Source organism: Oncorhynchus tshawytscha, linkage group LG08 (genome assembly GCF_018296145.1).
Source record: "Oncorhynchus tshawytscha isolate Ot180627B linkage group LG08, Otsh_v2.0, whole genome shotgun sequence".
In the NCBI taxonomy this organism is placed as follows: domain Eukaryota; kingdom Metazoa; phylum Chordata; class Actinopteri; order Salmoniformes; family Salmonidae; genus Oncorhynchus; species Oncorhynchus tshawytscha.
Window position 1 is genome coordinate 61,017,876 of NC_056436.1, and position 27,615 is coordinate 61,045,490.

The 27,615-nt window shown below is 44.4% G+C and overlaps 1 protein-coding gene across 6 annotated transcripts in view; it reads left to right on the forward strand.

Moving 5' to 3' along the window:
- LOC112256182 (fibroblast growth factor 13) overlaps positions 1–27,615 on the forward strand; it is a 182,449-nt gene that overhangs the window by 119,450 nt on the left and 35,384 nt on the right. Inside the window, exon 1 of one of the 6 annotated variants that reach the window (XM_024429239.2) lies at positions 23,289–23,594. The exons of 4 other annotated variants lie outside the window; for them this stretch is intronic. In XM_024429239.2, the coding sequence (XP_024285007.1) occupies positions 23,552–23,594 (43 nt within the window). In that variant the 5' untranslated portion in view covers positions 23,289–23,551. Of the gene's footprint in view, positions 1–23,288; positions 23,595–25,738; positions 26,708–27,615 lie in introns of those variants that run through there. One more of the 6 variants, XM_024429236.2, reaches the window with a different exon arrangement.

Sequence of the window (27,615 nt, forward strand, 5' to 3'; positions counted from 1 at the left end):
GTGTGTACCTACCAAACTGTGAGAGAACTTTTTTTCTCTCCAAAGTACCACTTGTCATTTCACCAGAGCATAGGTCTCCAGTACAGTGCTGTGTCAGGCTGCAATTTGAGTCATCTGATAAGCCAGTCCCACTCCAACGAATGGAAAAGCCATTTCACTCTGTCTGCCCTGGCACTGATCAATAACCAGGCTCTCAATAGATCCATTTAAAAGTAATTTGTGGTTTTGGCTCGCCTCTGTCACTTTTTTCCTAGTTCGCTCAGAATTATGCTCTCATTTCCTGTCAAACGTTTACGAGAAAACAGTCCTGAGAACTTGAGACAAATCATCGCTTTTTACGTGTCTCAATCTCTTGCTTTTCCGGATTCATTTTCCAGCTTTTAATGCATCTGCTGCTGTGTGGAAGTTCTCATAAGAATGGGCATCCAACATTTATATATGCAGAACATTTCCATATTTTCATATTTATGAGAGCCTTTTCACATTTTCATATTTCCAGTCTTCTGAATGAAGATTAAAGGCTGAATCCTTAGTTGAAACAATAACAAAACTGACACCCTGCCTCTGTTTTGGTAAAAAGCTGGAGAAATGTAACCACTCTCAATGTCTAGCTATGGATGCAAAGACTGGCCATCCATGATAAAAATCTATAGTTTTAACCATGTTTTGAGGCTATACAGTGTCTTACATTTACATTGTTTATAAGGACTGGGGTTAAACAATCTTATATTATGGGTTATGTTGGGGTACAACAGTTGAACTAAGTTGGAGGCATTTATAGGTTACATTCTGCTAGAATCAATTTGTATGTATAATTGATTTACAAGTCCAAAAATCGATGTAGCAAATTAGGGTTCTAGCTTTAAGTGATTGTGATGAACCGTGTGCACCCTTCCTCTCCTGTGCCATGTACCCCTGCCCCCTTGACCTCTCTGTAGGCTGGGTAGACCCTCCACAGAACCTCAGTCAAGCCCTTCCAATAGCAAAGAGAGAGAGAGACAAACAGAAAGGCATGCCTGGCTGGCTTTGGCCGGGCTGGGGTGGAGGTTAACACCTAGAGACAGTTGGAGCGAGATGAAGGTGAGATGGGGGTTATGTTAGGCCTTCTGTGACCGGGCTGGGGTGGAGGTTAACACCTAGAGACAGTTGGAGCGAGATGAAGGTGAGATGGGGGTTATGTTAGGCCTTCTGTGATCAGGCTGGGGTGGAGGTTAACACCTAGAGACAGTTGGAGTGAGATGAAGGTGAGATGGGGGTTATGTTAGGCCTTCTGTGGCCCTGCCTGCCGTGTGTCTCATACATTCACCCATACAGTGTTTCCACTATAGGCTTATTGCTAAACTGGGCAGCAATATACACAGCCACACAGCTGTTGTTTCCTTATCTATCTTGTCTAACGTTCATATCCTATGCATAGCCAACTCTTTCCAACATCACACAGGTCTAGGGAATGTGCATCTACCTTTCCCTCAACCTCAATGTTTGTCTGTTATTTTCTCTGCCAGACATCCATTCCACTGATTCTCTCTCTTGTCTTTCTGTCTGTCAGCCATGCTGGGGCAGGGTTGCTTGTGTACTTGCTTGTCAACAGTGGTTAAATGTCTGGAAAAAGTCAGGGCTCCTCCGCCATTGCCGTAGACCATTTACTTGATCGGTGTCCCTTCGAAGGGACGGTTGAGCTAACGTAGGCTAATGCGATTAGCATGAGGTTGTAAGTAACAAGAACCTTTCCCAGGACATAGACATATCTGATATTGGCAGAAAGCTTAAATTCTTGTTAATCTAACTGCACTGTCCAATTTACAGTAGATATTACATTGAAATAATACAATGCTATTGTTTGAGGAGAGTGCACAATTTGGAACATGAACAGTTATTAATAAACAAATTAGGCACATTTGGGCAGTCTTGATACAACATTTTGAACAGAAATTCAATGGTTCATTGGATTTGTATAAACTTTGCTCATACACTGCTGCCATCTATTGGCCAAAATCTAAATTGCACCTGGGCTGGAATAATACATTGTGGCCTTTCTCTTGCATTTCAAAGATGATGGTAAAAAAAATACAAAAGAACAGTTTTTTTTATTTTTTATTATCTTTTACCAGATCTAATGTGTTATATTCTCCTACATTCCTTTCACATTTCCATAAACTTCAAAGTGTTTCCTTTCAAATGGTACCAAGAATATGCATATCCTTAGTTCAGGGCCTGAGCTACAGGCAGTTATATTTGGGTATGTCATTTTAGTCAAAAATTGAAAAAAGGGTCAACAAATATATTTTACATCATCCACTATTTTAGGCCCAGCTTTTGTAACTTTGACTTTCCTGGATATAGCCACTAAATTGTGATCATTGCATGCAATGGGTACGGATACAGCTTCAGAAAAAAAGGTGATCAATACATGTGGATGTGTTTGTAAACACCCTGGTAGGTTGATTTAAGAACCTGAACCAGATTATAGGCACTGGTGACAGTGAGAAGCTTCCTCTTAAGCGGACAGCTTGATGAAAAACAGTCCATATTCAGGTCCCCAAGAAAGTAGACCTCTCTTACATCACATACACTATCAAGCATTTCACACATATTATTTAGAATCTGACTGTTAGCACTTGGTGTCCTATAGCAACACCCCAAAAGAAAAGGCTTTAGATGAGGCCGGTGAACCTGCAACCACAACACTTCAATAACACTTGACATAAGATCTTCTCTAAGCATTACAGGGATATGGCTCTGAATATATACAGCAACACCTCCCCACATACACATTTCTCTCTCTTTTTCTCTCTCTTCTATAGATGTTATATCCTTGTATTGCTACTGCTGTATCATCAAATGAATTATCTAAGTGAGTCTCAGAAATGGCTAACATATGAATGTTTCTAACACTACTTAAGATGGGCTATTTCCAGCCCTTTCCTGGGTAGCTTATCAGAGATAGACATAATATGCAAAAGATCAAACAAGCAAGAGAGAAAACATATTTGTTGGTGTGTGTAAGTGTGTGTGTGCTGCGGTGTTGACGCTACGAACCCATAGGCTAGGTTCATCCATTCCAGGCTTTTGGAAGGGAAGGTGGACAATGAGCCTTTCATAGTGGATGTAAGCAATGTCCCCACGTGCTCTGGCAGCTTTCATGGCTTGGATAAGTTCTTTCCTCTTCTGGTGCACAGCTTCAGGATAGTCCTCTTTGAGGAATATACAGTGGTCATACAGTAGTTATCCACCAATTGTGCAAGTTCTCCCACTTAAAAAGATGAGAGAGGCCTCTAATTTTCATCATAGGTACACTTCAACTATGACAGACAAAATGAGGGAAGAAAATCCAGAAAATCACATTGTAGGATTTTTAATGAATTTATTTGCAAATTATGGTGGAAAATAAGTATTTGGTCAATAACAAAAGTTTATCTCTACTTTGTTATATACCCTTTGTTGGCAATGACAGAGGTCAAACATTTTCTGTAAGTCTTCACAAGGTTTTCACACACTGTTGCTGGTATTTTGGCCCATTCCTTCATGCAGTTCTCCTCTAGAGCAGTGATGTTTTGGGGCTGTTGCTGGTCAACATGGACTTTCAACACCCTCCAAAGATTTTCTATGGGGTTGAGATCTGGAGACTGGCTAGGCCACTCCAGGACCTTGAAATGCTTCTTATGAAGCCACTCCTTCATTGCCCGGGCGGTGTGTTTGGGATCATTGTCATGCTGAAAGACCCAGCCACGTTTCATCTTCAATGCCCTTGCTGATGGAAGGAGGTTTTCACTCAAAATCTCACGATAGATGGCCCCATTCATTCTTTCCTTTACACGGATCAGTCTTCCTGGTATGGTGTTCTTTGGATGCAACTCAGCATTCTTTGTCCTCCAAACACGACGAGTTGAGTTTTTACCAAAAAGTTATATTTTGGTTTCATCTGACCATATGACATTCTCCCAATCTTCTTCTGGATCATCCAAATGCTCTCTAGCAAACTTCAGACGGGCCTGGACATGTACTGGCTTAAGCAGGGGGACACGTCTGGCACTGCAGGATTTGAGTCCCTGGCGGCGTAGTGTGTTACTGATGGTAGGCTTTGTCACTTTGGTCCCAGCTCTCTGCAGGTCATTCACTAGGTCCCCCCGTGTGGTTCTGGGATTTTTGCTCACCGTTCTTGTGATCATTTTGACCCCACGGGGTGAGATCTTGCGTGGAGCCCCAGATCGAGGGAGATTATCAGTGGTCTTGTATGTGTTCCATTTCCTAATAATTGCTCCCACAGTTGATTTCTTCAAACCAAGCTGCTTACATATTGCAGATTCAGTCTTCCCAGCCTGGTGCAGGTCTACAATTTTGTTTCTGGTGTCCTTTGACAGCTCTTTGGTCTTGGCCATAGTGGAGTTTGGAGTGTGACTGTTTGAGGTTGTGGACAGGTGTCTTTTATACTGATAACAAGTTCAAACAGGTGCTATTAATACAGGTAACGAGTGGAGGACAGAGGAGCCTCTTAAAGAAGAAGTTACAGGTCTGTGAGAGCCAGAAATCTTGCTTGTTTGTAGGTGACCAAATACTTACTTTCCACCATAATTTGCAAATAAATTCATAAAAAATCCTACAATGTGATTTTCTGGATTTTTAGTTGAAGTGTACCTATGATGAAAATTACAGGCCTCTCTCATCTTTTTAAGTGGGAGAACTTGCACAATTGGTGGCTGACTAAATACTTTTTTGCCCCACTGTATATGTTCCTCTCAAGTTTTTGGCTCATTCCAGAACAGCTACCTTGTCCTTGAGCGTCAGGAACTTGACGACTATCGGCCTGTGTCTGTCACCTGGGCCGGTGGTGGGTTTTCCAGTTCTGTAGGTGCTCTCCACTTCAGTCTTCCTGTGGTCCATCTTCAGAAATTCCCTCACCTTGCCCTCAGACCCCGTTCAGGTCACAGGTGGAGACTCTGAAATTCCTCTCTCAATGACTTGCAGATTACTGTCATCGTGCCGTTCTCATGTTTGAACTCATCAAACTGACCCCTGGAGAACTGCAAACTTCAGGTCCTTGACCCATCTGGTCAGGTCATCTATTATTTTATTAGCTGACTTCACCAGTATTTGGACACAACACTTTAAGCTATTTTCTTGATGTTTTAACAACTTATTGTAGAACACGTTTGTTTGAAAGTTCCATCACCTGTGATAGAGAGAAACTACTGTCCTCAACAGTACTTGCCGGCTTTGGTCTTTGTCATGGTAACAACATAGGTTAAGCTGTTACTCCTCATAGTTCCAGACAGGGCAGGTCACAGGGAAGATTGGAAACAACAACAACAAACAGTAGGGGACTAGACAGTCACAAGCCCGGGGCAATCCACAGTCCCAACCACAATGACTAACCTCGTCGCAAGCTGCTTTTCAAGCCCTCAAGAAAACCCTACTAGCTTGAAAGGCAGCTAGCTAGTAGCTAGGCTAGCTGCTACACTATGCAGCTCCTAAGACCCAGCCTTGGTTGGCATGATCACTGGACAGACAGTAGCAGTCACGGCAACGGATGCCAACCACTTCGACGGATCAAAACTCAAAAGATAGCTAGCTATTAACCAAACTTTTTTGATAGTCTTTCAAAACTTTCTAAAACAACTCATTTGTCAACAAACTTTACAAAACAACAAACAGAGCTCTCCCTCGTTCTACATTGAACAGGAAGTCCCAGCTATGGAAGGAGAGTTCAGATGGGGAGCTTGTAGCTTGACAAGACTCGATTTTTTAAATGAGCTTTTCCAAGTAAAAAAATACTATAGTGTATACTATGGTATGAATACTGTAGTATTTACTGTCATGTGTTTGTGGAGTTTCCTGTAGTATTCCCTGTAGTGTTTTTGTGGACTGAAGGAAACCAACTGTAGAAATACTAAAATAGCACATGTTCTATAACCTGTAGGTAGGTTGGGCTGGGTTCTGAACAGATAGTTTATAGCTTCTGCTCTTTTCTATAACCTGTGGGGAAAACAATATATGGTCTATACTTGGCATGTAAGTTTCTCACTTATTGGTGGCAGAAATTGGGATATGGTAGAGGGAATGGGCAGAGTAAATGCAAATGAAATACTTTGGTATTTACTATAGTTAAAAAAGCGTAGTGTTTTTGCGGACTGCAGCATTTACTATAGTATTTCACTGTATACTAGAGTTTACTACAGAATTCTATAGTAAGTACTGTAGTATTCTATAGTAAACTGTAGTATTATTTTTTTCTGTCGGAAGGCTCCAAGAGGCAGAGGGGGAGTTCAGATGGGGAGCTTGTAGCGTGACAAGGCTGGAGTTAGTTAGTCGGCTATGGTGTCTTACTGATTTGAATGTTCTCTGTCTATTTATCGGAGACCCCAAAAGACTTGCTTAGAAGACGTTGTTTGTGGATTCGTAGGATTGGTATATAGCTGTTGATATTATCTGGCCTCGAGCTGGAAAAAGACCTTGAGAGGTCAGTGTCGTTGTTGTCCTCCCGGCAAACTCATAAAGAGAGTGTTATCATGATCAAATGCACAGAGCAGAGAGCGGCAGATGGAGATAGACCATGGGCTAACCAAACACATCATGAATGACCATGGCAGGGGACAGGGAGGGAGGGCAAACTCCACAGACATATAAGGACATACAGTATAGAAGGGAAACAAACAAATCCAAATTGTATTGCTTTATGTCTATGACATCTTCAGCATGGCTAAACAGTCACTTAAGGTACAAATGAGGAGCATCCAGATGCTGCACTTGAAGAATTTGTGAAAATGCTTCTTCCAATTATTGATAAACATGCACCTGTTAAGAAACTGACTGTTAGAACTGTTAAGGCTTCATGGATTGATGAGGAATTGAAGAACAGTATGGCTGGAAGAGATGGAGCGGCTGATAAGGAGAGGCTGATAAGTCTGGCTGCACATCTGACTGGCTTACTTACAGCAAAAGGAGTGGCTGATAAGGAGAGGCTGATAAGGAGAGGCTGATAAGTCTGGCTGCACATCTGACTGGCTTACTTACAGCAAAAGGAGAAGTCTGGCTGATAAGGAAAGAGGCTGATAAGTCTGGCTGCACATCTGACTGGCTTACTTACAGCAAAAGGAGTGGCTGATAAGTCTGGCTGCACATCTGACTGGCTGACTTACAGCAAAAGGAGAGGCTGATAAGTCTGGCTGCACATCTGACTGGCTTACTTACAGCAAAAGGAGTGGCTGATAAGTCTGGCTGCACATCTGACTGGCTGACTTACAGCAAAAATGAGAAATTATGGGACTAAACTCAACAAAAATAAGAAGAAACTGTATTATGAAAGCAAGATCAATGACATAAAGAATGATGGGGAAACACTGGAGTACTTTAAAATAAATTATGGGCAGGAACACAAATTCATATCCATCTTTCATCGAATCAGATGGCTTATTCATCACATAATCATTTGATGTTGCCAATTATTTTAATAATTACTTGATTGGCAAAGTGGGCAAACTTAGGCAGGAAATGCCAACAACAAACAGTGAGCCATCGTACTCATGCATAAAAAAACAAATAATGAAAGAAAAGCATTGTAATTTTGGAAAGTTAGTGTGGGAGAGGTGAACAAATTATTGTTATCGATCAATAATGACAAACCTCCTGGCATTGACAGCTTAGATGGAAAGCTACTGAGGATGGTAGATGACTCTTTAGCCACTATCAGTCATATCTTTAATCTGAGCCTAGAGGAAAATGTTTGTCCTCAGGCCTGGAGGGAAGCCAAAGTCATTCCGCTACGCAAGAGTGGGAAAGCGACCTTTACTGGTTCTGTCAGTTTCAATGGTTGTAAAGATGGGGAGAAGTCTGTCCGTAATAAAGAGATGCTCTGCTTTTTTGACACCACACTCCACAAAGCAAGTCCTTCAGGCTCTAGTTTTATCTTATCTTGATTATTGTCCAGTCATATGGTCACGTGCTGCAAAGAAAGATCTAGTTAAGCTGCAGCTGAACCAGAACAGAGCCACACATCTTGCTCTTCATTGTAATCAGAGGGATAATATAAGTACTATTCATGCCAGTCAATCTTAGCTGAGAGTTGACTAAAGTTTGACTGCTTCACTTCTTGTTTCATAAGGAAATTCCAAATGGTTTGTATAATCAACTTACACAGAGCACTGACACACACTTACCCTATCAGACATGCCACCAGGGGTCTTGTCACAGTCCCCAGGTCCAGAACAAATTCAAGGTCATGTAAAGTATTATACAGAGCCATGAGTGTATGGAACCCCCTTCCATCTTTTATAGAGCAAGTAAACAGCAAACCTGGTTTCAAAAAACAAATAAAGCAACACCTCACGGCACAACGCCTCTCCCCCATACGATCTACTTGTTGTGTGTACTATATGTACATGTAACTGGTAGATGCACACACACACACTACATATTCATGTTTTTAAATGTATGTAAATTATAATGTATATTTCGGGTCCGTAATGTCTTTTTCGTTATGTGTCCGAACACAGTAAGACTAGCTGTTGCCATGGGGATCCTAATAAATCTCTAGGAGCCTTAGCTTATGTTCCTGGGGCTGAAGGTTGGCAGCAGTGGCAGGGCCTCGGCAGCAATATAGACGAGCCTGACATAAATAATGCACAGTGTTAACTAAGACACCATCCTTCACCTGTCAAACCTTTGCTACCTCAAACCTCCTCTAGAGCCAGCAGGAGTCCCCTGTCCCCCGTCCCCCGCGGTCCTGCCAAGGTGTGCCGTGCCACTCCATTAAGTGCTGCAGGTGTTTGTCAAATGATGTAAAGTAACTCGATTGGCCCGGTTGGGACGTGCTCTGTTTTCGTCAGTAACCTCCAGCAGACTGCTCACTGTTCTGTTCTGTTTCACAGCCTTGTTCCGCTCCACACGCGCACACACACCTCCACACCTCCACACTCCCCCATCAGCATGCAGGGCACATGAGGGCCCTGTGAGTCTTCATCTGAGAAGCAAATAAAATCTGGTGCCGAGGCAACCCGGTCCGACGAGGGGCGGTGTGATGAATAAGCAGTGTGGAGGAGGTGTGATGCGTTGCAGCTACTCACAGCCTATCCCCCTCCACCCACACACCCAGCAACCCACACACCCAGCTACCCACAGCTTAGCTCCCTCCACCCACACATCCCAGCTACACCCACAGCCTAGCCCCCCCTCAACCCCCACACATCCCAGCTACCCCCACAGCCTCCAGCACCCTCCACCCACACATCCCAGCTACCCACAGCCCCCTCCTCCCACACACCCCAGCCCCTTCTCCACCCACACCCAGCTCCCAGCCACCCACAGCGTATCCCCCTTCACCCACACATCCCAGCTACCCACAGCCTAGCCCCTCCACCCACACATCCCAGCTACCCACAGCCTATCCCCCACATCCACCCACACACCCAGCAACCCACAGCCTATCCCCACACCACCCACACATCCCAGCTACCCACAGCCTAACCCCCTCCACCCACACACACCCAGATAGCCCCCCTCACAGCCTATCCCCCCCTCCACCCACACACCCCAGCAACCCACAGCCTATCCCCCCAAGCCCCTCCACCCACACACCCAGCCACCCACACACCCAGCTACCCACAGCTTAGCTCCCTCCACCCACACATCCCAGCCCCTACACACAGCCCACAGCCTAGCCCCCTCAACCCACACATCCCAGCTACCCCATCACAGCCTAGCCCCCCCTCCACCCACACATCCCAGCTACCCACAGCCTAGCCCCTCCACCCACACATCTCCACCCACACATCCCAGCCACCCACAGCGATATCCCCTTCACCCACACATCCCAGCTACCCACAGCCTAGCCCCCTCCACCCACACATCCCAGCTACCCACAGCCTATCCCCCACACATCCCAGCTCCACCCACACACCCAGCAACCCACAGCCTAGCCTCCTCCACCCACACACCCAGCAACCCACAGCCTAGCCTCCTCCACCCACACATCCCAGCTACCCACAGCCTAGCCCCCTCCACCCACACATCCCAGCTACCCACAGCCAAGCCCCACAGCTCCACCCACACACACCATATACCCCCTACAGCCTAGCCCCCTCCACCCACACATCCCAGCTACCCACAGCCTAGCCCCCTCCACCCACACATCGCAGCTACCCACAGCCTAGCCCCCTCCACCCACACATCCCAGCTACCCACAGCCTAGCCCCTCCACCCACACATCCCAGCTACCCACAGCCTAGCCCCCCCCTCCACCCACACACACCAGACACCCACAGCCCACAGCCTAGCCCCCTCCACCCACACATCCAGCTACCCACAGCCTAGCCCCCCCAGATCCACCCACACATCCCAGCTACCCACAGCCTAGCCCCCTCCACCCACACATCCCAGCTACCCACAGCCAAGCCCCCTCTCCACCCACACACACCATATACCCACAGCCTAGCCCCTCCACCCACACATCCCAGATACCCACAGCCAAGCCCCCTCTCCACCCACACACACCAGATACCCACAGCCTAGCCCCCTCCACCCACACACCCCAGCAACCACAGCTCTGGGACAGTGCTGGTCAGAAAAAAAACTAGCTGTTTGTTCTGATATTTCTTTATTTCTTTATTTTTCTGGATTATGCGTGTATTGTTTTTTATAATTATTTTCGCCATCTATTACTGCACTGTTGGATCTAGAAAAACAAGCATTTGGTATTACTGCACTGTTGGATCTAGAAACACAAGTATTTCGCTGCACCTGCGATAACATCTGGAAATCTGTGTACGCGACCAATACACTTTGATTTAATTTGACCATGCTCACCCCTTCAGACCCAGATCCCTATGGCAACCATTCAAGTCAGCCCCCTAATCCAGTGGCTGGACACATAATGAGACATCACACATTACATCACATCAGGCTGCTCTGACACTACACTCTAGCATCTGCCCTTCAGTACATAGTACACACACATACATACATACACACACACAGCAACACCCTCCCACAACAACACCCTCCCACCCAAATCAGACAGAAGAAACAGATTTAGACCCACAGGGGCAGATTCCATCACCTCCATGGCTTTCTCTTTTCTCCCTCCCGTTGTTGACGTGATAGCGCGTACTGTAGCAGAGCTATGTATGGCGCGGTGGTGGAAACACAGGACATGTGTTCTCGCCTCTGCTCTGTGGGCGTTCCTTATGGGCTGCTTCAGATGCGTGTTGTGGGTGATGTAATGAGCAGGCAATCCGCAAGGCAAGCAGGGAGGCAGGCAGTCAGTAGCACTGATCACCCGCAAATCAGAGCTGGTTGTTCTCATCCATGGTTAGTCGGTCTCTTGGTCTGCCAGAACATTGGGCTAATATCTTCCCAGCATGTTATTGCCTCACCAGGGTAAACGTCACTGATCCTGGATCAGGTTTGGAGAGTAGAGGTCATTCCTAGAGATCCAGCCAGGGCTTCTCTCCCATTTTTTGTCTGATCTAAATTCTATATTTGATCTCATGTTATTTACGTTATCCCTACACATAACCTAGCTCATGAGAGCTAGCGCTTGTTATGGCAGCTGCTTTTTACATGGGATCGAATGGCACCACTTCCAATCCAAAACGACACCCAATCCCGACCTGAGGTTGGCGATTTAAGTTGTGGTAATATGATGCTCGTGGACAGGGGTCCATAATCACATGAACTGATTCCTCATCATCCTGGGGCGCTCAAAGAGATCTCCCAATACGATTATGGCGTAACCCCCTGACTCAGTGCATACCACTGGGACTAGGGGGCTCTAGGGGTGCTAACAAGGGGAGCTCTGCTAACCCTGGGGGCTGTAGGTGTTAATGTGCCCTGAGGCCCCTAGGCTCTGTGAAACTCCACTCTAACTCCCTCTCTGTCTCTCAGGCTGTGGGGATCTTTCTCAGTTTCGACTGTGCTGATTTGACTGTTATGGAGAGTGCTGATTTGATCTCTCTTCGTGACTTTATTAATGCCTAAGGATGCTTTGAGAAACTAGACCTTAATGCTTTTGTTGTATCCAAACATCACGCCACCTGAAGTTAATTGACTGCCGCATTTTTTTACATTTCGAGACAGAGAGGGAGGGGAGGGGGGCATTCGAAAAGGAAGAATGAAAGGAATTTCTATTTGCTATTTACCCTTGAACCTCCCATTCAGAGAGCCATGGTAGTGTCTCACTGCCCGATCATCTGCCGAGTCAAGCCGCGGCCGGGCCAGCTCTCTGCGCAAACCCTCCGTCACATCATTCAAATGAAAGGCACCCAGAGAAAGATGACAAACAGTTGAAACGGAATACTGCGTACCCCCTCCCAAATGTTACATAATCAAACAGTAGCCATCTCTAATGAGACTGTGACTCTGAAACGTCTGTAAATCCTAGTTTGTTGGCTCTGTGAGTTGAGACCAGAGACAGACAGGATGAGATTCACTGATCTCAAGGCCAGAGTGTGATGTGAACAGCTCTCCTTAATACACATCTCTACATCCCTCCCTGACTCACTCTGAAAGAGATAGATAGAGAGGATGATACAGTAGTAGGACAGAGGGACAGACGGACGGGGAGAGCGGGAGAATGAAAGGGAGGGGCATCAATGTATTCCACCACTGCAGCAAAGGTGTGTCAGGTTGCTGAGCCCCCCTCTCCCCACCTCAAAAGTTCTGATAGGACTGTAAACAGGAGGCTGGGAGGAGTCTGGGAGGCCCAGGCAGAAACGAATCACAGCAGACATGAAGGCTGAGCTGCCCTGAATCACCTTAATCCATTCCCCCACATTTAGCCTACTCCACAGGCATTGACGTTGTACTCTGTTCGCGTCACAACAGGATGAGGAAGGAGGGAGGTAACGACACCCTACTTTTTGAGTTTTTTGGATCGTACTCCCAAATTAGTGGTAAAGTCCCATGAATAATTGATCTACACAAGCAGCACAGAGTAGCAATCAAAATCTGCTGTCCTGCTTGTTAGAAGAGTCTGCTTGCCCTTTTGGAGAGAGTATCTACAGAGTGCAACAGATTTGGGGCTTGGTAAAAACCTAACATTACAACTGACTGAGGCTTGATTTTACAAATTCTACACCTTGCACTCCATGCAAAGTAATACAGTTTCTTTGCTGCTTACTGTAGGTCACAGCTACCTAGCACTGCTGAGATTTGTCCCATATACATTCTGTGTTACAACTACTCACCACATGTTATGCACTGCAGTGCTAGCTAGCTGTAGCTTATGGTTTCAGTACTAGATTCATTTGACTGGGTGGGCAACATGTCAGTTCATGCTGCAAGAGGTTGGAGGATGTGTAAGTCTATGGAACGGGGTGAGAACCATGAGCCTCCTAGGTTTTGTATAGAAGTCAATGTACCCAGAGGAGGACGGAAGCTAGCTGTCCTCCGGCTACATCATGGTGATACACTACAGAGTGCTTTTGAGGCTACTGTAGACCTTCAATGCAAAACAGTGCATTTTAATAACATGTTTGGTGACGTGAATATATTAAGTACAGTTTTACCTAAAAATTATAACTAATTTTGTTTTACTATTTTTATTTTCATGAAACTCACCTCCAAGGAGCCTCCACTGCCACACACACACAGTATGTCCAGTGATCACACTTCCTCACAAACTGCACAGAGAGCAGCAGGCTCAGTTCCGTCCATCCCCCGGTGCTCTCATCCTCTGATCTAGAGTCAGTCGTCATGGCAGAGTTATGCCAGCACTCCGTGCCATGCTGCCAAGACAGGCAGAAAGATACCCGACACCTCCCGACACCTACTCCAGGAAACATATTAGGAGCGTGGGAATTTAGAATTCCAAACTGCATGCCCAAGCAAAGTGTATTTATTCCTCTTACCTAGTCACACCAGCGTGCCAGCAAAAACTTCCCCAGCTATTTAAAACCAGAGGAAGTAGAGGTGAGCAGGGTTCTTTTGGACCAGTGTGGCCTGGTGGGGGCTAAGATTAGCATGTAGCAGCTGGTAGCATGATCAGTAGCAAGGGGATTGACAGATGGGCTAACACTGTGACTTCCTTCTAACAGAACAGATCTCTCATCGTGGCTAGATTTCATTCCTATCCTTCTGGCCTCATTCACTTCCCTTTAAAAATCTGAGCTGACTGAATAGGTGTGACTTCAGCTATGAAGCCTTCATCAAGTCAGTCCCGTAAGATCTGTGAGAGTGTGAGCCAGAACAGTGGAGGATGCAATTTTCGGGAATGAAACCCAGCCCTGACCTGTAGTCCTCTAGGGGTGGGTCTATATCCGCTATGCTGTGTCTCCTTCACCCAGTAGACTTGTCAGTCTGACCCGGCCAGAGCATGAGTATCAATGCCCTATCTACATCCCATTACCAGCTTTATGGGTCTGGATGGCTGGATGGCTGGCAGGCAGGAGAATGTAGGCCAGCATCACTTCACACTTCCTGGCCTGCTTAACCATGCTCCTCCCTGTCAGGACTGAACTGCATTATTCATAAAGACTGTCTGCCCATGCAGAAGGCCAGACCTTCATTATTTTTGCAGTAACTACTTCCACTCAACTCCTTTGTGTGTGTGCGTGTGCTGTACAATTGTCCATTTTGGCAGTTCAGTGGCACAGGGATTTGATTTTCACCTCCTGCCTCCTGTTTGTTTTCTCTGCTGGCTGTAATTGAGGCATTTGTTGTCGTGACGATTGTCAGTTAGAACCTCATTATCAGATTTATCAGGGCTGGCTGCCTCCCTGTGTGTGTGTGTGTGTGTGTGTGTGTGTGTGTGTGTGTGTGTGTGTGTGTGTGTGTGTGTGTATCAGGGCTGGCTGTCTCCTGTGTGTGTGTTATCAGGGCTGGCTGTCTCCCTGTGTGTGCGCGCGTGTGCATGTGCGTGTGTGCAACAGTCACTGTGTGTGTATTGCGTGTTATGTGGTCCAATTCTCCTTTCTCTCCTCCTCAGTCAAATGATATAAGTAGGTTAGAATGTGACAGTGTGCAGTGGCTAACCCAGAAACAGACATCAACAGCGCCATGGCAACCTGATTGTGTAGAGTCTGAATGGCCTCATTGTGGGCTGTGGGAGTAGCTATGACCCTATGGCTACTGTATCTGTAATTATATACGAAGACCTATAGAACTACAGTCAATAGGTCTTACAGCAATCCTTCTAATTCTAGGGACCTCTCAGCCTCAGTACTATCTGTCTGTAGTATGACCCGCTCCCTGCTGTAATGTCGCCATACAGGCGGTCATGTTGACACGTTGCCCTTCAGAGGTGTCCTCTGCTTTTAAATGTGTTATTTATGCTCCTCGTGACCCTTCACTGAGCTGTCGATCATCAGGGCTTTTACACGCCCTCTGCTCACCACATCCCTCACCTTTATTATAGTTTATCCATTTACCCACAACCCACTGTGGTAATACAGCCAGGGACCGGACGGGCATCTGCAGAGTTGAGTCACACACACACCGCAGGTTTCATTTTGCATTTCCGCCGACAGAGGAAAAAAGGAAATAGACTTGACTCCTTTTGGACATCAACATGAGAATCCCTCGTCCATTGACATCATCTCATGAATGTTTCATCACTGATATTGAACGTTAAATAGACTCTTTTTCCATTCGCACATCATAGTGAGACAGAGGGGCAATGTCAGACATTGTCAATCAGGCTTTATTGGTGGTGGGTTGTAGAGAATGAGCTCAGTGTCTTCCAGGGCTCTTGGACTGTAGCTTTTAAGATGAACATCCCTCGTCTGGCCCTGCTGGTGAAATAGGGAGATGTCGTTAGAGGAAGGAGAGTAAAGCTGCCGTGGCCTGTGGTTCTCCATTCGACTCTGTGTGTGTCATACAAATGAGCAAGTGTGTGTGTGTGTGTGTGCGCGTGTGTGCGTGCGTGCGTGCGTGCGACTCCTATTAGTCATTCAGGTCAGACCCGTCTTGGAGCTTTGCTATTTCACACACCGTTTGGTGCCTCTGATTGAGATTTATCCACGTCATTACAAGGCACCCATCTCAAACACTGTGTGTATTACTAAGACTGTGTGCATAACTGTGTGTGTGTATTACTACGGCTGTGTGTGTATTGCTAAGAGACTGGAACCTGGCGGCATGTGTCACTGCTTTAGGCAGCTCAGGCTGGAAGGCAAATGACGTTCATTGACGTGAATGCAGGTATATGAATTCATGATTGACATGAATGGAATCAAGGATTGCCATTTCGGAATACTTTAACATTTTGTTCTATGCAGTTATTTCGAATGACGTTTCTCTTCATTATTTGTGGATGTGACAATTTGATAGGGAAGATGGAGACACCAAGGCTGTGGAACTAAATATCCTCTGTCTGTCTGATCAGCGTCACATCAAACCTTTTGAGGCGTGTGAATGAATATTAATAGTGGCTGTAGAGAATTCAAAGTCTCTGATCAATAGCTGTTTTTTCTCAGTCGAGTAGTCAGTCAGACCGAAAGTTAGGCAGAACAACTCTGCTTTTAGTCTTTGTATAGCACCATGTGTTCTTATAATTAGTCTCCATTGACGTCTAAGACTGTTGACGTCTGTTCCCCCACTCCTCTGAGGCAGAACACCCCATAATTACTCTGCCAGACTCGGATCTCCAAGTCTGCTAGGCAAAAGGTGAGGGGGCATATGGTAATAGCCAGGTATTAGATCTAGTCTGCTACTCTGCTTATTTCCTGTGTGCTTTAAGTGAGATGTAAAGCCTAGCTGCTACTGCACAGTGGTTTAATGAGGAAAGAGACTGGTATACAGTTTAGACAGCACTGAATTAATGTGGGATGTTGGATGGACTTCACAGCCCTTTGTTCCCATGTTTGCTATTTTTATGTTTGATTCTTTTTTATTTCTGAAATACCAGAAATGCCACTGTGGAAAAATACAAACAAGTTCATATATATAGACAAGGAGATGCTCCTTTTGTTGGTAGTTGTGTAGTTCCCACGGTGGAGCTCAGAGCTGCTTTTCTGCTTTGTTGTTAGTCCCTACAGTGGAGCTCAGAGCGGCTTTTCTGCTTTTTCATTAGTCCCCACGACGGATCTCAGAGCTGCTCTTCTGCTTTGTCATTAGTCCCCACGGTGGAGCTCAGAGCTGCTTTTCTGCTTTGTCATTTGTCCCCACGACGGAGCTCAGAGCTGCTCTTCTGCTTTGTCATTAGTCCCCACGGTGGAGCTCAGAGCTGCTTTTCTGCTTTGTCATTTGTCCCCACGACGGAGCTCAGAGCTGCTCTTCTGCTTTGTCATTAGTCCCCACGGTAGAGCTAAGAACTGCTCTTCTGCTTTGTCATTAGTCCCCAAGGTGGAGCTAAGAACTGCTCTTCTGCTTTGTCATTAGTCCTCACGGTGGAGCTCAGAGCTGCTCTTCTGCTTTGTCATTAGTCCCCACGGTGGAGCTCAGAGCTGCTTTTCTGCTTTGTCATTTGTCCCCACGACGGAGCTCAGAGCTGCTCTTCTGCTTTGTCATTAGTCCCCACGGTAGAGCTAAGAACTGCTCTTCTGCTTTGTCATTAGTCCCCAAGGTGGAGCTAAGAACTGCTCTTCTGCTTTGTCATTAGTCCTCACGGTGGAGCTCAGAGCTGCTCTTCTGCTTTGTCATTAGTCCCCACGGTAGTGCTAAGAACTGCTTTTCTGCTTTGTCATTTGTCCCCACGACGGAGCTCAGAGCTGCTCTTCTGCTTTGTCATTAGTCCCCACGGTAGAGCTAAGAACTGCTCTTCTGCTTTGTCATTAGTCCCCACGGTAGAGCTAAGAACTGCTCTTCTGCTTTGTCATTAGTCCCCACGGTAGAGCTAAGAACTGCTCTTCTGCTTTGTCATTAGTCCCCACAGTGGAGCTTGGAGCTGCTCCCCAACATCATAGTCAATACCCTGGGGGTACCAGTCACGATAGTCCATGTCATTATATGCTGCTGTAGTCAGTCCTCCAGGCCCTGGAGGGCAGCAGAGAGCTCTGAGGCTGTCACCCCAGCCCCGTGGCCCAGCCTTTCAGCCACAACTAGGATCCAGCTCTTCTCCTCACAGAGCCTTGAGGAAGGGTCTTGTCTCTTGTAATACCCCTTCCCCCATCCCCATAACAATCACACATGCTCAGGTGGACAGTCTCCATAGCAACGCTGGTTGTCGTCATGGCAGTGGTGGCCTAGTCTACTGTGCTGCAACATGGATGATGTAGCTGTTGTTTACCAGCAGAACCAATTAACTGTAAGCACTCAGAGGCCTGCAGCAATGCAGCGTAGAACTGCCTCATTTGTTACCATATAACGTTATTAATTAGAGATTATGCCATATTGTTCTCCATCCATGGGAGGTCCTTTCTTTGAGCCAGAACTATACCAAGGAAGCTCTTGCACTGAGCTCAGTGTTTTGAAATGCAATGATTTAGATAACATTCCAAAATGTACTTTTAAGGAATTTCAATGTACTTTCAGGATGCTACCAATTATATTTTTGATGCTTTGACCTCTATCAGGTTTAAGCCTCTCACTATAATCAATGCCTGTCCCCCAAGTTCTGCCTAACCTCTCAATCCCAAATTAGAAATTCATTAAAAATGATTTAACTTGATAGACTGGTGCCATTAATAGGAGACAGTAGTAATTTTTTGGGCTCTATCTACAGAGGTCATTATGGCTGTGTTTACACAGGCAGCCCAATTCTGATATTTTTTTCATTAATTGGGCATTTTGACCAATCACATCAGATCTGATGTAAAAAGATCTGATGTGATTAGATCTTTTTCAGAGCTGATCTGGTTAATAAAGACCAATTTGTGAAAAAAAAAAAGATCAGAATTGGGCTGCCTGTGTAAACGCAGCCCAAGGTTCACACTCTTCGGAGCACATCCCATATCTTGTGGCACTCCGTAACACAGTACCCCTAGCGGGTAGAAGATGTAACAGCACCCGCTCTCTGAGGAATCAATGATATCATTGTTTACTGGCAGAGTGACGGAGGCAGGCTGTGTGGTGCTGTCTGAAATATCCTTGTTCACAGCGTGAGCAGCACAACTCGCCGGGATCGTCGCGCTCCATCTGTGTGCCTTTGTATGGCAGCAGGCAGCACAATAGTACCCTGGCCTACGCAGTCACTGTCAACCTGGCACACACTTCACACCCATCCTGTATACAAAACATACACAACACCAACGGTTCGGCACTCCAATACATCTAGCTTCAGCATTCCTGTCTCTCTCCATTGATCTATATTGCTGATTGTGCTCACAGCTTGGAGTTAGTACTGGTTTGCCTTTTATGGCACTGATAGTATTGACGCAATGCTGACTGTGTATGTTGCTCTAATAGCTACTGTAATCGCCTGTGTGTTGTACTGGACTTTAGATTGTCCATGGAGGCTCTCCTCCCCCTCTTGTGAGGCTGTGGCTGGGATAGAAGTAAGAAGAACAGCGATGGTAACAGTAATGAATGGAACCCTGGCAGTCTGGCACACTGTAGGTCACACAGACTTGGTTTGCAAACACATACAGGCAAACACACGCATGAATACATGGACACACACACGCACGCCTCAGCCCTGAGAAGCAGGGCGACCATCTCTCTTTCTCACCACTCACATCCCAAGTTGAAAACCTATGCCATGAGCAAGTTATTACCGGAGCGCAAGGTATCTGTAGTCCATCTCATCACAGCAGCAGCCAGCTTACCAGTTGAGTTAGACACATGCTTATGCCACACTCAGACAAAGACAGGCATGGTTGAAGGTACACATAGATAGACACTTTCCCAGCATCTCTTGTGATGTTATATTGTGCTTGTGTACTGCAGCCCTCCTCTCCTCAGTTGCCATGTAGTCACTGATACAGCTAGCCTGTCCCTTTGACTGATGGTCTCAGCTTATCCACAGTGGATCTGAGACACAGACTGGTGTAGTAGAACATGGGGGTCTGCCTCTAGTCCTTGTTGGGGGCCACTTCTCCTATGTCAGGATTATTGATGGGCAGTGCATGGGACAGATGGCATGGTTTTATAGAGATCAATGCATACAGCACATACATACCTACCTACCTACAGATGTAGGATCTTAATTTGATCTCACTGCTGCAGGAGAACTTTCCTGCAATGCAGAACGTTACAAACTTGTAGTGCATTTCAGATGCATTAATAAAGCTTCTGAAGTTTGTAATTTTCACTTTGAAATGTCAGACATACATATAGTTCCTTCAAGGAACATTCACACCCCTTGACTTTATCCACATTTTGATGTATTACAGCCTGAATTTAAAATGGATTACATTTCAATTTTGTGTCACTGGCCTACACACAATACCCCATAATGTCAAAGTGGAATTATGTTTTAGACATTTTTACAAATTAAGACAAAAATGTAATGCTTAAATGTCTTGAGTCAATAAGTATTCAACCCCTTTCTTAGGGCAAGCCGTAAATAAGTTCAGGACTAAATATTTGCTGAACAAGTCACATAATACATTGCATGGACTCTGTGTGCAATAATAGTATTTAACATGATTTTTGAATGACTACCTCATCTCTGTACCCCACACATAGAATTATCTGTAAGGTCCCTCAGTCTAGCTGTGAACTTCAAACACAGATTCAACCACAAAGACCAGAGAGGTTTTACAATGCCTCACCAAGAAGAACATTGGGAGATGGGTAAAAATAAAAAATCAGACATTGAATATATTTTAGAGCCTAATGGTTATTAATGACACTTTAGATGGTGTATCAACATACCCAGTCACTACAAAGATACAGGCATCCTTTCTAACTCAGTTGCCTGAGAGGAAAGAAACCACTCAGGGATTTCACCATGAGGCCAATGTTGACTTTAAAACAGTTACAGAGTTTAATGGATGTGATAGGAGAAAACTGAGGATGGCTCAACAACAATGTAGTTACTCCACAATACGAACCTAAATGACATAGTGAAAAGAAGGACATCTGTACACAATACAAATATTCCAAAACATGCATCCTGTTTGCAAAAAATAACTATAGTAAAACTGTGGCAATGAAGTGAACTGTAAGTACTGAATATGAAGCGTTTTGTTTGGGGCAAATCCAAATCAACACATCACTGAGTACCACTCTTTATATTTTCAAGCATGGCGGTGGCTGCATCATGTTATTGGTATACTTGTCATCAGCAAGGACTAGGAGTTGTTTAGGATTAAAAAAATAAAGAGAGAGCTAAGCGTAGGCAAAATCCTAGAGGAAAACATGTTTCAGTCTGCTTTCCAAAAGACACTGGGAGACAAATTCACCTTTCAGCAGGACAATAACCTTATACACAGGGCCATATATACACTGGAGTGGCCTACCAAGACAACATTGAATGTTCTTCAGTGACCAAGTTTCAGTTTTGACTTCAATTTGCTGGAAAATATATGGCAAGAATTAAAAATGGCTGTCTAGCAATTGTCAACAACCAACTTGACAGAGCTTTAAAAATATTGAAAAGAATGAAGTGCAAATATTGCAAAATCCAGGTGTGCAAAGCTCTTAGAAATGTACTCAGAAAGACTTACAGCTTTAATCCCTGCCAAAGGTGATTCCAACAAGTATTGACTCAGGGGTGTGAATAATGATGTAAATTAGATATTTATGTATTTCACTTTAAATACATTTGCAAAAATGTCAAAAACATGTTTTCACTTTGTCAATATTATATTGTGTGTAGATGGTAATATTATATTGTGTGTAGATGGTAATATTATTTTGTGTGTAGATGGTAATATTATTTTCTATTTAATCCATTTTGAATTCAAGCTGTAACAACAAAATGTGGAATAAGTCAAGGGGTATGAATACTTTCTGAAGGCTCTGTACATGCATACATACATACATATTTATGAGGTAAATTTAGTGTCAGTATATGTCCCATCATACTGTACCATAGAGAGGGTCCTAATCACTCCCACCTATTTAAGGAACGTAGTCCCTTGAGTCCATCATCAGCTTGATGCGTTCTGGCTCACGACAGTAGAGGAGAAAACTAATGCATCCACTTCCGTTGTGGATCAATATCGTCACATATCAACCCTTTTATGTACAAATATCCCTATCTAATGTTTCTGACCTTCAAAACAACCTATATAATACATGTAGAATTGCTAAGGGCAAATAGTGGTCCCCTTCAACAAATCATATTGTTAACTTTTAGTAAATGTGTATGCCCACTAATGTTTCTTCTCTCATGATCTGTAGTTATTAGTGTATATCAAGGTAAAAAAAAATCTGTCGTTCTGCCCCTGAGCAAGGCAGTTAATCCAATGTTCCCCGGCGCCGAAGCTATGCCGAAACCGTGGAAGTTGACTATGGCAGCCCCCCCCCCCCCGCACCTCAGAGGGGTTGGGGTAAATGTGGAAGACACATTTCAGTTGAAGTCAATTCAGTTGTACAATTGACTAGGTTTCCCCTTTCCCCATTACTTTGAGGGGTCATAATTTGCAAGGCCTCAACAAAGTCCGTTTTTTGAAGTGCAGTCTTGTTGGCATCCGCAATGGCTAGTCCTCTAGCAATCGAAGTCTAGTCACTTGCGCCATCTAGTGTTCAATGCTGGCTAGGATCTGCCTCTGAGGACTACAGTACAATATCACCACATTCACCACACTTCAGGCCTTCATATGTAGACCATTACAATGACTGATGCTTGTCTTGGAGAGTAATTTTCTTCTATACTTAATGTACTCTATTCAATCTGAAACGCTTTAGCGTTACAGATTCCGCAATAGGAATGTAAAGGTCATTTCCGATTGATCCGACAGCGTTTACCGTGAATGCAGTCTCCGCTAAAGCGGGAGCAATGCCTTTAATATTCAATCACGCTGTAAAGCTGACCTTACGCGATGCGGATTGAATAGAGCCCTAAGTAAAGTTCAGTAAACTATATTTCATATTTGATATCTGATTAGACATGGAAGATGGTTGTTTGCTATAAGAACGCTTGAATCGTGTCTTTAAGTTGGCGTGATTAAATGATATTCTATGTTTGATTTCCCTTTGGCTTTGACAGTTTATGTGATAAAGCCATGTACAATGTGGAAGGACACTGTTAATACTGTACCCGTTTTTAAATCCTGCTTATGTGTCCAGAAAAACAGAGCTCCCATGTAAAAACCATCTGCTAATGCCTATTGTCATCTCCCGTTGATGTACGTCAATGCATTTCAGTCGAAAGTGGACAGGGCCTGCCTAACCGGTTTACCCGGCACATTAAAGGATCGTTTTCCATCCATTTTTTTTGTTGTAATATGAGAGGAAACTATTCTCTGCCCTCGGCAGGAAGTATCTCAGTGAGCATTTTCGATCACTTTTCTTAATTTCTGACCCAGAGAGCACAGCAATTTAGTGACTACACTCCGGATCAACAAGACCTCCAAATGCATCTTTAATGAGCATTTTAGAAAGTCATAATGGCATCTCACTAATGCTCGTCGGTTAATGATCTTCTGCAGGCCCCGCCTCTACGCTTCTAACGTCTACGCCGATGACAGTTCTTTGAATTATCTGGTTTAAACTTTTGTAGCATCTTCTTGCTTTCATTCCAAGATCCGACGACTGTTTGCTCATATTGAGGACACTTTTCTTGGCTTCAGATATGCATCGAAGCAAGACTTTTCCCTTGAGAAAATCTGCGTCAGGTAGGCGGCTCTTCTCCTTTCCAAGTGTTTCTGCACATTTTATTTCAGTTTGTTTGGCTTCTAGAGATCTAGCCTACTTTCTGATGCACATTGGATATTCTTATATTCCAATTTACTTTGTGTTTTGCTGCATGGTCTGTGGCGGAAGATGGTTGTTTTTGACTGTTGAGCACTGTGAAGAGGCAGTGGCGCACGCCCTCTTGCCGGAGCTATCCATGGTGCTGAAGTAAAGATGACCTCTGCGATAGAAGTGCGGTAGATGTCTACCAAATAAAACTAGTCGGAAGTTTACCGTTGATTATACGTAGGCTATGTATAAAACTTGATGAAGTTGATGGATAGAATTCGACATTTTACATATTGGTGCATATCAATTGTAACAAACATATCGGTAATATGTTAAACGGTATGTATGTTGAAAGATGATATATTCACAACAGATCACTCAGGTTGATATTATTGGATGATCAAGTTTGAAAAAGCATACCCTACCTAACTTTCTAGTAAAATATGTAGGCTGTTATACTCTCGAGTCTTGAGTCTTTTCAGAAATCTGCTTTTAATATTGTCTATTCGCTATGACTGTAATCGATGGATTAATGATTGGGAAATAGTTTATTTCTATGTAATTGATCGTAACAGGTTTGTCTTTATTTTTATGAACAAATCATTTTAAAAATGCAGGTCTTTGGCTTCTGCGTGTGGCAGTGTATGCAATGGCCTACTAATGTACAGCACTATTGATCTATGGATCATGTAAAGTTTGTGTACGGCAGCTTCAAATCTGGACTGTAGGTGGCACCCTTGTGGAGGCTTTGATTAGGATACGATGCACAGAGAGGAAACAGAGAAGGTTTTAAAGGGAGGAATGGGAAGTATAGCTACTGCTGCTTCTTCAGGGAGTTATTGAAAGTATCCTTGTCAGTGAGGGAGGTGCTGTCTCCTTACGTATGTTTAATCTAGCAGTTGATGCAATAGCAGGATATGACTCCTGTCTTGTTGTGAGGGAGTTTGTTCGATGACTATCCGTTTCACTGAGTTGCGTGCCATCGATTTTAGTTTTTTACTCCCACGTGTAAAATGTAGATAGATTGAATCAGGGACGTGCGCTGTTATGTGTTGCTCTCATGTACTACCAGCTCTCAGTCTCACGTCAGAAGTAGACGTTCCTCCATGTTTCTCAAACGTTACATGTCGTAGTTGTTCCAAACGTATGTGTATCATCATTATCATCAACATCCTCATATTGTTTTGTTGTAAATAACTGATAAAAATACGTGTAGGTGGCCCTTAGTCTAGGACTAGGTTGAAGATAACAATATCTATTAAGTATATATTTTTGACCCAGCCGTCAGTGTAAGGCAAAGGCCAGACTACCATGGCAACACGCTGGTCAAAAATGTGGACACGAGCTTCCTGTTGCCGCCACATGCCCATCTCCTCAACCTTCTCTAGGGACAGACAGGATGTGAAATATTGATGATGGCTCAGTTTCAACCCGAGACTCATTTACTCCATCGCCCTGTCTTGTTTTATGCCAGTGGCTGCTTTCAGAGTTGTTTTTCACATGAGTGTATAGGTGGCAGAGGTAGCCCAATCCATCTTCGACTGTGTCAGGGCTTTCCCACATTCTGAGTCATTGGTCACCGTACCTCTCACTTGAGCACCACGGTCACGTTTGTTTGGGTGTCTGCAGTGAAGCAGGTGGGAGTGGGCAACATCTCAAGGCAGTGTCGTTGTCCAAGGTACTGCAGTGGAGTTTGGGGATGCAGGTCGCCTTGCTATCTCACACAATCATAATTAAAAGTGCTAAAATGATTGCAGGGACCATGGCTAATTGTATATTGACAATGCATGATAAGGAAAATGTGTTGTCTATTAATTAGTGTTGGCTACGGGATCTACTGCGAGTGATACGCTTTATGAGCAATTTCATCCCCAACTTTTTTGATAAATCTTTCGCATGCGTAATGGTTATGCCTAAAAGACATACTCATTTAATCGGTATTGAATAATTGAAGGGACAGAGAGAGAGGGTACCAGAATATTCTCATGCTCCCCTCCACCCCCACTCCCCCTCCCGGTTCCCCCCGCGCTAGTTCTGCGCCTGGTTAGGATGCTCCCTCGGAGCGCAGCAGTATAGCTTAGACTGTGCAATATGCACTGGGGTCTGATATTGTGTTTGTAGCGGTTTATTTCATGTCATCTTGTTTGAACAAGAGAGGGAAAACAAATTTAATCTCTATAATAATTAGTCTCTCTATCCTCTCCCGTCGCTCTATCTACTAAACCGGTTTAGTCCGTGCACTGTACTAGCAGCGCTTTGCCCGTGACGAGGGAGATTAAACGACCTAAAAGATAAGAGGAAAACATCATCATTGGAAACGTTTTCTCTGCGTTTTCTAACAGGTGTTTTTCTGGCTGCGCATTAGCGCGGTCCACAACCACCTGCGTCTGCGCCACTCTTCATGTGCATGATCCCTGCTTTTGTGGGATGGTGCAAAACGGCTTTTAGGGAAACAGCTGCGCGTTAGTTATGATGCTGGAGAAATGCCACTATTTGTGCTGTACGAGAGTGGAACATGTGTCTCGTCATTTTTTGTTGAGGACTGTTTTTTCTTTCCGGAGATAAGATGCACCGTTACCGAGCTACGCCCAACAAAACCAACAGAAAAAATATCAACTTACAGAACATTTAATAGGCATCATTTTGAAGAAGAGTGGAGGTACTTTTTTATGCACTGACTATATTTTGAATTTATTATATTTATTTCACAATTAACGAGCAATGACTGCGCTTTGCATTTGAGGAATCTTTGGATGACCACTGCTGCTTGAGAAAGATTTCCAATAAGAAATTGAAAGGGGTAGAGGAGGACATTTTTCATAGTCTGGAAGTTTTCTCCGGAAAACCGTCAAACTGGCCATGGCTGCAGCGTTAGCCAGCTCCCTTATTCGGCAGAAAAGGCAGGCGAGGGAGCGGGAGAAATCTAATGCCTGCCGCTGCGTTAGCAGCCCGAACAAAACGAAGCCATGCGAGAAACCGAGCCGGCTGTCTATGTTCTCTCGGGTCAAACTCTTTGGCTCCAAGAAGAGGAGACGGAGGCGACCAGGTCTGTTTTGGGTATCGCTAATTCCGTTAGACCATCACAATTCATACGTTTGATTTCTGTTGCCATTTCTTCAGTTTCATCATCACTTTCCCCAACTCTGCTCTGTGCACCAAATATCAGGGGCACTGGACAACCAAAGTGGCTATATAGGTATAGGAACAACATCAACATTTATAAATGATTCGAATTGATACATATATATATATATTTTAAATATCCATAGAATGTTAATCAAAATCTATAAATGCAGATTTATATCAAAGAAAAGACAGCTAGAAGGTCTCCCTATGGATGTGTATTTTAGTTCATGCACAAAAGTGTGACCTATGACATTTCAGACTGTTAATAACTACCTAAGTGATGTATTATATTGGTGCTTCATCCCTCAATGTTTGCTCATGTAATCCCATGTGGACCATTACAACAGAGCCAGCTAAACAGGATTAGAGCATAACACAAGCCCACTGTGGTCTTTAAATATCATTGCCATGCTTATGTCTGTTGTCTGAATCCACAATGAGCAAGCTTAAAAAAGACTCTATGCAGATATATTGCTTTGGTGTACTACCATGGGACACAGGATGTACAGCAGGCACCCAAGCATTTGAATAGTTTTGTGTAATTTCACCAAGTTTAGAAAATTATGAAGGATATGTCAAACACACTTTGTGAAATTTAACACATCCTGTACACATTTATTAAACTTTATATTTGCGGATTTCAAAACCAACCGCAAAAACTTCCAGGGACATTTCCTGTACAGACAGACGGTCTGTATTTCAGAGAAGTGCTCTAACAAAAAACTGATAAGGCATCCCAACAGACCTCTCAGTCCCTGAATGGCCCATGCAGTATAGTCTGCCAAGGTGCGTTTCATGTAGTTAGTGAAGGCTTAGCCTCCACTGCAG